Source organism: Psammomys obesus, unplaced genomic scaffold (assembly GCF_907164565.1).
Source record: "Psammomys obesus unplaced genomic scaffold, mPsaObe1.curated_primary_1811, whole genome shotgun sequence".
Classification (NCBI taxonomy): Eukaryota; Metazoa; Chordata; class Mammalia; order Rodentia; family Muridae; genus Psammomys; species Psammomys obesus.
Window position 1 is genome coordinate 3,654,938 of NW_026587032.1, and position 11,056 is coordinate 3,665,993.

The following is an 11,056-nucleotide window of genomic DNA, read 5'->3' on the forward strand; positions in this document are numbered from 1 at the left end:
GTTTGTGTCTCAAGTTGACATTAAGACTAACCAGGCACACCAGGCCAGCTTCCAACTCGCCTATAGGCAAGGATAAACTTGAACTTCTGATCCTCTGATTTCCACCTCTTAAAGACAAGAATTACAGTTTTGTGCCACCATGTCTGGTTTATTTGGTTCTGAACTCGAACTCAGGGCTTTGTATGTGCTAAGCAAGTGCTCAATCAACTGAGCTACAGCTGGTCTTTGTCTAGAATAAGGATACAATTTCCATTGGATATTAAGGGCTTTAGTGAGGGGGTTGTTTTATTTGTTTCGGTTTAGTTTTTAAGACAGGGTCTTGTTATGGAGATGTGGCTGGCCTCAAATTCAAGATCTTTCTGCTCCTGCCCCTACCCGCATGTGCTGGCATTACAGGGAGTAATTTGCTCCAAAGCAGCAGTACTAAACTTGTGGGTGTGACTCCTTTGGGGGTTGAATGACCCTTTCACAGGGGTCACATATCAGATATCCTGCCTATCAGATATTTACACTGTGCTGCGTAACACTAGCAAAATTACAATTATGAAGTTTCAACAACAAAAAAAATTTTTACAGTTGGGGGTCGCCACAGCATGAGAAACTGCTTTAAAGGGTCGCAGCATTAGGAAGGTTGAGAACTACTGCTTTAAGGAAGCTGGAGGACAGAGCGAGGGGGGGGGCAGGAAAGCACCATCTTTGGGCTTTGGGGTTCAGTGTATTGCACAGATGATCCAGCCCAGGCTGGCCAGGGGGCAAGGCTGCATCAACCACCCACGGGGCCAAGTTCTCGCTCTCCACTTTGCCAGAGGGAACAGGTCCACAGCTTCCACACCAGCACTCAGTCTTCATTTCCTTTGTGCACCGTTCTGTCTGAGCGGAGCTGTTCAGCTTCTGCCCTACTCGTGGCACTGGAGGAGCCTGACAAACATCAGCCAGTGAATGCAACGCTATATGGCTTTCCAAAGCCCTTTGACTGCCGAGAGTCTCAGAGACCTCCAATGGGCTGGGTTTGCACATATGCAACGCTCAGGACAAAATTGTCCAGGTCTCCCATCCCGTCCCCTCTCCCATTGCACAGACAAGAACTCCAAGGTCCAGCTAGTTTGTGCTCTAATCATTTTTAAATTGTCAGAAGAGCCTGCTGTGTGGTTCATTGTAGTGAATTCCTCAAGTGGATTTTGGGGAAAATCAGCCTGAAACATCACACTGTTATCATAAGCTTTGTAAAGTGTTCTATGGCATTTGAAAGCCATTATTTTATTATTACTATTATTATTATTGAGACAGGGTCTCACTATGCAGCATTAGCTGGCCTATAACAATATAGACCAGGCTGGCTCAGACTTGCAGAGATCTGCCTGCGTCTGCCTCTCGAGTACCAAGGTTAAAGGTGTGTGCCACTATACTCCGCTACCCAGAACTTTATGTGAAGAAAATGAATCCTATTCCACGAGGTGAAACACAGATGGGTCTCAGGCACTTGATATGTGGCTTAGGAACTAATCCCACCTGACCCCTGTAAAGCCTCATGTAGCCCAGTTCACTATGTAGCTGAGGATGACTTTGAACTTTTTTTTAATCATGCCTCCACCTCCTCATACTACAGGCATTCACCACCACGCCCAGTTTATGCCGTGCTGGGGAATACAAACCCGGGGCTTGAGTGCTTACTGGGCAAGCACTTTACCAGCTGAGCTACAGCCCATCCCAGGAACTGAGTTCCTCCTTTGTCTCATTAGTGCTCACAGGAGTGTAAGAGCCATAGTTCCCCTATGTATGAGCGAGCACATAAGTGCATATAAAAGCATGATAGCGTGTGCAGGTGCGTACAGATATGCCCATGTTTGTACACACCTGAAAGCAAAGCATCCGAGACTAAGACACACACACACACACACCATCACTCAGGACGGCGCTTTCTAAGTCGTTACTTTTTATTTTGAAAGATCTGTCAAGCTCTGCACACTGTCGTGAGAGTTTGCATGGTTAATGAGAAGCAGCTTTTCCATGAAATGTTTGGAGGTGAACAAATTCTCAGCCTGTGAGATCCGACCATTCTGTTGGCTTGGAAGTTTCTCTTGATTAGTAGAAGGTTTTAAAGTAGCGGAGGTGAGGTGAGGGGGGCGGGGGTGGGGCACGCATACTAGAAACGATATGACAGCCATGTGGATGGGAAAATCAACCCAATTCACCAGCCTCACTTTCTCTACATTACAACTTTCTTTGTCTTCCTCTTGAGTCTCACTTTCCTGAAACAGCCCTCCCGCTGTCAGAAAGAAGCCTGAAAGCCCGTTAGCAGTTGAGCAGGAGAATCCCACGTGATGTTCTGGGCCACCCATGGCTCCCGTGGCTTGCCAGATTTTAAACCAACAGCCAAACATGGAGGGAAGCTGCCTGAAGAGTGGAGGAGACAGCGAGGGCCTGGGCTGCTGGGAATCTGCTTGTCCATATCACAGCTCCAGATGATTCTATCCGTTGATGACATAGGCGACCAAGACGTGCCATCTGGGTCCTGACTGCCGGGTCCTCAGGTCTCACGGCAACCTCGGCCAGACTTTGTATCGGTATCTCTAACTTCCCTTTGCCCACCTGCAAATCACCCAGGGTAGCCCACCCACACCGGGAAATGAAATAAGCAAAGGTGTTGGACAGGGCGAGTGCTAAGAGTCAAGTGGAAAATAGAAATGAAAGCTAAGAGATACTTCATGCTTGCGTAAGGCAAGGTTGTGCAACACAGCCAGTGAGACACTGGGCAGTGCAGGGAACAAGGGGGCTGTGGACGGGCCACAGCCTCAGAGTCGAGTTATGTGGGAAAAGGCCGTGACTTGGGTTATAGTCTCCTTTACTTTTTCTTTTTTTTTTTCTTTTTTTTTTTTTTAGCACCGTTAATGAAATTCAGTTAAATCTATGTTAGCACCTTATCCCCAGGCAGAAGAGCCAACCATCCAAACATTTTAAACAAGGGGGGAATGGAAGGGGTGGAGGGAAAAAAAAAACGAGGGACGGAAGCAGGAGGTTTGAGCTTAGATCACCAGATCCTTGTTGATGTCCTCTGCAAAGGAAGAAGAGGCGGAGTTAAAATAAGGCTCGGCCACCTGAAGGCAGAAGGGGGAGGGTGCTGGTTGGGAAGAGGAAGGGAGACAGTGGGAGGGAGAGAGAAATCGAGAGGGAGAGAGAGAGAGAGAGAGAGAGAGAGAGAGAGAGAGAGAGAATGTAATGAGCCAGGAAGATGCCCAAAATATACGATTCGAATGTATTAGGATGTCATAATGAAATCTGTTATTGTGCATAATCACTACATGATAATAAAACAGAGGCCGGGTGTCCATCTTAGGGTCTGTTGGATTCCCTCCCAGATTCAGGGGCCAGTGACCAGTCAAGGTCACTGAGAAGTGACTAACTGGGACCTTGATCTCTCTGACTCTGGCCTATCTCCATCTCTTGAACTTCTTGCCAAGCTGCACTTCCTGTTTCCTCTCCCCAGGCAGCCAGTTCCCAAAATAGTGCTTGTACGGAGTGAGGACCAATGTCTGAGGTCCAGGAAAGAGACCCTCAGGGCACAAAGACAGAGAGAGCAGAGCTGAGTTAAACAGGCAAAGGAGACAGACAGAAAGTACAGACAAACACCAGGCAGGTGGGAAGGGACAACATCCCGGCCCTCAGGGCCGTGCCTTCACCCCTGAACCCCGACACTCACGCTCCTTGATGCCAAAGCAGCCGGCCCACTCCTCCAGGGCAATGTACTTGTCATTGTCTAGGTCACAGGTCTCGAAGAAGCGTGTGGTGCAATGTTCCATGGGGATGAGGGGAGCGCGCAGCGGGGCCAGCTCAGTGTGGGACAGGTACCTGACAGGGAAGAGTTCGGAAGGGTGTGAGCATGGCACAGCCTACAGCTCAGTATGGGAAGCCAGTGGGAGCCCAGGGCTGGGACCCTGGCTTTACCCGCAGCCCTGCCATGGATCTACAATAGGATCCACAGCACCACACTGCCCTCCTCTGAGCCTCAGGTTCCTGCTCCATCTGCGAGGAGAAAGGCTAGGCTGCTCCAGTTCTGAGTCCATGGGCTTCATAGTAAGGGACACTTGGTTGAGGGCTGGGGACATAGAAACAGTATATTCAGCACCTCAGGTATAATAAGTCAAAGTCCAGTGAGATCACAATATAGATTTTCTTTCCTTTTGGGGGTGGGTAGGAGCAGGTGGAGGAGTGGGAGCTGAAGACATGGTTTCTCTTTGCAGCCCTGGCTGTCCTAGAACTCACTCTGTAGACCAGGGTGGCCTCAAACTCACAGAGATCCGCTTGCCTCTGCCTCTTGAGTGCTGGGTTTACAGGCCTGCACCACTACCACCCAGAAACACTATAGACGTCCAATATTCACACACAGACGTAACTGCAGGCGCCTAGAAAAGGATCTACAAAGAGATCCGTCAGTCTTGTATTAGGGCTAGGCTATAGCTCAGCAGTGGACTAGAATCTCCCATTGAGAATCACCAGTAAAGGATTGGGGGACACAGCTCAGTGGCAGAGTGAGTAGAATCCTCCAGTAAGGGGCTGGAGTGTGGGGTGGCTCAGTGATAGAGCACCTTCCCAGAATCCCCTAGTGAGAGCCTTGCCTAGCATGTTCCAGGCCCTGAGTTTCATCTGCAGCGCTAAAAAATAAGAAGTAAGTGAACAATAAAATCTGGTGATGGCTCTGACTTCTGGGCTGATCCAAGCCTGTCTGAGTTGTCCTCTCTATACCATTCAACGAATGGCTGACTTCAGGGTTGCCCTCTGGAGTCCGTCCCACTGTCCTCCACCCTGTCTTCCCTGCTGGCCTCGGACTCCAGAGCATCACCACTGCTTCTTTTCCTTTTCTTTCCCCAGAACCCCAATTAGTTGTCCCCAGAACACTATGACCCATGAGGGGCTTCAGGGGACACCATGACTCCAACGTTCTTCACAGCTTCCTGCTTACAGGAGGGTCTCACAGAATCTGAACTGGCCGGGACCTTCCTTCACTGTCCTGTGAGAAAACAGACTCGGGCAGCTGCAGGGCCACCAACAACTCTGACTAAGAGGAGGCTGGAGCATTTTCCCAGCCATCCAGCCCCAACAATCCACCTAGAACTTTCTCTAGGCCACTTGGCTCATGGGATCCAGAAGTCCCCCAGGGCTCTCCCCACCATGCCCCCCGTCACTCAATTGGATCCCAGCCACTGCTAGCTAGAGCTTGGGAGAGGAGCAGCTGAGAGCTTCCCAGAGCCTAGGAGAGCCAGGCACTGGGGGTTGGGGCGGAAGATGGGGTTGGCCAGCGGGGTAGGCAATGTCCTGGTGCACAGCCAGACCCGGGGAGCAAATGAACATCTCAGAGGAGCCTTCCTATCTCTCTCCCACATATGCCAGCAGGGCAGCCCTGCCTGTCTCCTGAGTGACCACCTGTTCCCGGGATTCAAAGCAAAGAGCAGAAATAGCTCTGGGACAGAGTGAGTGAGTTGCCTCTTTGGGAGCTAAACAGGGCCTCTTGCTCTCGTGGCTGCAAAAGGAGGTCAGAAGTGACAGCAGAGATGGGTGCACAGTGTCAGCTCAAGCACTGCTCTTCAGACTCCCTGCAGTCTCCGTAATGCCCAGACTACATGCAAGAGGAATTTGTGACATAAAAGCCGTTGACTGAAATTCTTAGGAACTCCTGGGGCCAGGTGGGCTCCATGGAACTGAGCCTCAGGATGGATGTGGGACACGGCTGTTGGGATGGCTGCCCTATTCTGCGGAAGGATCATGAGCAAGCATGAACAAGGCATGAGCAAGGCTCTGTGCCTTGGCCCGGAGTCTCTTCCTGAACTCTCTCTACCCACATGGGTCCCCTGCCCCCGCCTTCACAGGCGTAGGAAGAATTCTTTGTACTGTTGATTCCTTCCTCGGACATTAGACGGTCACAGAGCTTGCCTCCTCCAGGGCTTTCCTCTTCCCTCTGGATATTTGTTCCATCTGCTCCAGCTCTAAGATGACCCTGGAGTCTTGGGCCGGTCGGAGATTGCTGAGGGCCTTCTAGCCTCATCCAGTGCCTCTACCAGCCTCAGCCCAGGACAGAGATGAGCCTATGGTCCTGAGGACCCCAGCTCTTACCCATCAATGGGGTGCTGGTCCAGCTGGCCAAACTGCCAGTGGACAGGGAAGATGTACATGTTGTAATTCTTCTCAAAGTCTCGGGCCAGCAGCTCCACGGGGTGGTCCCCAGCCTCCAGGCGCTTCTCATTCTCATGGATCTTCTTCACCTGTAGGGGTTGAATCATCAGGTAACCAAGGGTCCAGGCTCCCTCCCACCTGTGACGAGAGGCCACCCAAGACCAGGGCTCATAATGAAGAGGAAGAGAGCTTGTCCACAGATGGGGAGGCCACAGCGCCTCCTGCCAACACTACCTAAGGAGGCTTTCAAAGAGGCTAAGAACTCAACGTTAGGTCTCTGCCATAGGACTACATATGCACGCTAAAGGAGAAGGCTGTTGACTCAGATATAGAAGGAATAAACAGGGTTATGATTTGCGTCTGTCTACTGCAGACCTTCTCAGAGCCTCCAAAGGCAGCCAGAAGTTTGTGTCCTGGTATCCAGGGTGAAGGCACGCTACAACGTGGGGCCTACGCCACCTTGGGGCCTGGCTCTAGGGATTGTCCCTAGATCTTTATCGGCAGGGTCGAGAGAGGCCAATAGCAGGCACAATGGTCCAGGCTGGGAGGAAACCACTTACACGCAGCTTCTGCTTCTCAGTGAGGAGGTTGTTGCCCTCATCTCTCTCGTACAAGGTGACCAGGACGTTTTTGAGCCAGTCGCGCATGCGCAGAGGGAACTCGGTCAGCTCGGAGTCCAGGCAGGGGGCGATGTCTAGGGCACAGAAGACAAGATTCTTCAACTTAGATCTGCCAGAGGGCAGACACACCACCCAGCTACTCTCTCCTCCTTGTCTTACTCCCCACAGGCACTCCACTGGGCAACCTTGGCCGTGGTGCCTGTGTCTCTCTGAGCCAGACTCTTCCCAGCTTGATAAATAAAGAAGACTGCACGGGGAAACCGCAGGGCATTGCCGCTTCCTGGCGTGCACCTAACCTGCTGAGGGGTACCGCCACCCCATACGCTCTTGCATCTTTCTAGGCAGCGGGAAGGGTGTGATCCCGGCAGAACCGGAAGCCAACCCCTGGGAGGTGTTTGAGACAACCTGTATCCTTCGGTCCAGCATAGCAGCAGTGGGGAGAAGGCTCCAGAATGTGCAACCCCCAGAACCTATTCAGAGCTGATTAGCTCAGCCTTGTCATTAGAACATAGCACCGCAGCATGTCACACCTGAAGATTTCCTCCAGCCTCTCCTGTCGTCGGACTCAGTGGTGGGCAAGAGAAGGCTCTTGCTTGCAGCTAGATTATCAGAGCACCAGCCTGGATCCCGTTAGCGTGGATACCTGGTGGATCTGACCCCTGATTGTCCTTGGCTTTGAACCCAAAGAATGCCCCTCTGTGGCTAAGAGCACTGCCATCTGGAAGTGTAGAGCCCCCACGGAGCCCCACACTAAGCTGGACTTGGGAGATGGGTGTCCTCAGAGGCAGCAACGGCCGCTTGCTAAGGGCTCCTTGGAACGTGTCTCGCCTCATACATAGCCCAAGACGCCTCCTGTCTTTTCTAAGGCTCTCTAATCTATGCCTTTCTTTGAACATCCCAGCCCCATCATTAAGAGCTCAGGGCTAACCATTGGAGCATTTGTTTCCTGCCCTCACTTCCTACAGCTGAAAACCTCAGGCAGGGGAGGAGCCCTCTTTTGTTTTAGCTTGGTTCCGTTTGGCTTGCAGTGCTGGGGATGGGATGCAGGCGCTTGGGCACAACACGTAGCTCTAGCCTCAGCCCACGGGGAAGGATGCTCTCCTTGTGTAGAATATGCCACAGATACACAGCCCATGCTGTCTCATAGGCGATGAATACGACTTGGAAGGCTCAGGTGATAAGGAGACCCTAGAGCTAACAAAATTTGCAGCTTGGGTCACTAACAATGGGCCAGTCAGAGCCCCTGGTATCCCCCTTCAAACTCCTCAGGCTTCTAGAAAAGGGGGACAGGGAGTATGACGGAATGAGGAATGATGTATCTGTGCTAATGTGGTATGTATGTGTGCTCACAGCCATGTGTGCATTTGTACATGTATGGAGGGCAGAGGTCAACCGCAGATATTCCTCCTCAGGGGTCATCTAACTTATTTTTGGGACATGCTCTTTCACTGGCCTGTGCTCACTCATTAAGCTGAGTTGGCTAGCCAGTGAGCCCTAGGAATCTCTCAGGCTCCATCTCCTGGCACTGGCAGTACAAACGTGGGCTACCACACCCAGCCTTTTCACGTAGGCCTTTACCACTGAGCCATCTCCTCAGCTCCTCAGCTATGGATTTGAAAATTCAAAGATTTTTACAGTGTTAGAGCGGGAAAGATTTGAGTTAGTCTTATGAAAGAACATCCTCATTACCAGACAAAGATTGAGAGAGAGAGAGACAGACAGACAGACAGACAGACAGACAGACAGGTGGTTTCGTTGTCTTGATGCTCTTGATGCTAGTGGAAGTCTCTGGCAATCCTCTCTAAAATGTGCCTCCATGATGGCTAAATCTTCCCAGGAAATAGGACGGCCTGAATCCATTTTATGAATGAATGCACTGAGGCTCATCGAGGGGATGAGATTTACCCTAGATCAGTGAGGGCATAGAGCCATCTCCCAGGAAAGGAGGCAGGAAGGTGTGAGGACACTCACATTTGCATGGCCCGATGTAGTCCAGGTGGAGCTTGTGGCCCTTCTTGGTGCCCTCCAGGGTGCACTTGGTAGCAAAGAAGTGGCAGGAGGAATCGAAGGTCTTGTTGTCATTGCTGCACACCTGTTGGCCAAGCACAGGACACCTCGCCTTCAGTCCCAAAGCCACTTTAGAGAGAGGAACACGGGGACCACACCAGTGAGGACAGCCACGGTCTCACTCACACAGTAAATCAGAGATTGCAGAACAGAAGCCCACTCTAGATCCTACTGTCCCACCGCATGAGGGCCATGGGTGATTTTGACGCCGGGGAATCCGAGTCTGGGCTAGGACAGGAAAGGTACTTTAAAGACAGTGAAAGATAGGGCTGTGGAAGAGACACCTGTAAATGGAGAGAAGTACACAGTACTCCAAGAACCATTATCCTTCTGAAAGACTCAGTGAGGCAGCTATGATGACTCAGAGTAAAGACACTGAAGCCAGGTGTGGTGGCACACACATTTAATCCCAGCCCTCAGGGGGCAGAGGCATGTGGATCTCTGCCAGTTCAAGGCCAGCCTGGTCTACAAAGCAAGTTCCAGGTCCACCATGGCTACACAGAGAAACCCCGTCTCATGAAACAAACAAAGCTTGCCACCAAACTTAATGACATCCCTGAGCTCCACATGATAGAAGAGAACTGACTCCTAACACAAACCATGATATACACACAAATACAGACACACACACACAAATAAATAAAGGAAGGAAGAAAGAAAAGAAAAAGAAGGGAAGAAAGGAAAGAAAGAAGAAAGGGAGGAAAGGAAAAATGCAGCATAAGGTGGCCCTGACCTCATGCTAATGACAGTTCCCTAGTTGGCAAGGATGCTCACTGAACGTGGGCTGCTTGCAGAGGATGCTTTAGACAGAGTACCCATGCTTCTAGTGGGAGTCCAGAATTGGTCCACACTCCGCAGAAGGCAGCTATGGGACCAGTGTCTGGTGAAGACATTTTTGCAGCACCAGCACTAAAGAGCTTTGTGCATGCTAGGTAGGTGCTCTATCACTAATCAAAATCCTTATCCCTTTATTGCTTTATTTTAAGACACCATCTTACTATGTTGGCCAGGATGACATTAAACCATACTGTGTAGCAGAGCCAAGCCTTGAACTTTCAACTTTCCTCTTATTTGCCTTCCTGTACCAGGGATGATGGGCCTGAACCACCAAGGTTTGCCCAAATAAAACTGTCAGGCCAGTGAGATAGCTCAGCAGGTAAAGGTACCTCCAGAGGGCTTCCCTAAACAGGATCATCAATGCTCCATGTTTGGAACTGGGGTAACAGTGATCTTTGTGTAACTCTCCTAGATGAAGACTCCCCTCGATGCTTCAGCCTTTCTCTCTGCTTCCCGTGTGATCCAGATGACTATCCAGAATATGGTCTGGGGTGAACCTCAGCTGGGCCAACTGACTCACTGAGTTCTGCCGGAAAACCTCTGGTTACAGAGAAACCAAACAGAGAGACTGAGAGCAGGGCCATGGGTAGGAGCAGCCTTTGATAGGGGAAGGACCCGACTTGCAAGTGTGAAGTCAGTAAAGGCTTACACATTGCTGTAGGGGAGACTGCAACACCAGAGCACAGTGGGTGGGGAGAAAGAGGGGAGAGTTAAAAGTGAAACTAATATTTGAAGCACAGAGGCAAGGGTTGTCTTGGGGGCATATTGAAAAATGCACAGCTAGATTGAAAGAACTGGAACAACACTGGTACCAATTTGCTGCCCTGTGCCAGATGGTCACTAGCACAATGGTTGGCACAAGTGAGTGTTCAAAAAATATCTGTTTGAGTGGATGGGTAGATGAGTATGTAGATGGATGGATGGATGGATGGATGGATAGATAGATGAATATATGGATGGGTGGGTGGATGGATGGATGAGTGGATGGATGGATTTGTGGATGGATGAGTGGGTAGATGGATTAGTGGATGGATGAATGGGTAGGTGGGTGGATGGATTTGTGGGTAGATGGATTAGTGGATGAGTGGGTGGGTGGATGGATTACTGGATGGATGAGTGGATGGATGGATTTGTGGATGGATGAATGGATGAGTGAGTAGATGGGTTAGTGGATGGATAAATGGGTAGGTGGATGAATGGATAGATGAATATATGGATGGGTGGGTGGATGGATGGATGAGTGGGTAGATGGATGGGTGGATGAGTGAGTGGGTGGATGGATTACTGGATGGATGGATGGATGGATGGATGGATGGATGGATGATGGATGGATGGATGGGTAGATGGATTAGTGGATGGATGGATGG

General features: G+C 50.6%; 1 protein-coding gene across 2 annotated transcripts in view; it reads right to left on the minus strand.

The window, feature by feature from the left end:
- Positions 1–1,912: 1,912 nt before the first annotated feature.
- Sparc (secreted protein acidic and cysteine rich) overlaps positions 1,913–11,056 on the minus strand; it is a 24,171-nt gene continuing 15,027 nt past the window's right edge. For both annotated transcript variants that reach the window (XM_055602878.1, XM_055602877.1), the window contains exons 6-10: positions 8,757–8,877; positions 6,726–6,859; positions 6,106–6,254; positions 3,698–3,846; positions 1,913–3,052 (exon numbers count right to left, since the gene is read on the minus strand). In XM_055602878.1, the coding sequence (XP_055458853.1) occupies positions 3,024–3,052; positions 3,698–3,846; positions 6,106–6,254; positions 6,726–6,859; positions 8,757–8,877 (582 nt within the window). In that variant the 3' untranslated portion in view covers positions 1,913–3,023. The remainder of the gene's footprint in view (positions 3,053–3,697; positions 3,847–6,105; positions 6,255–6,725; positions 6,860–8,756; positions 8,878–11,056) is intronic.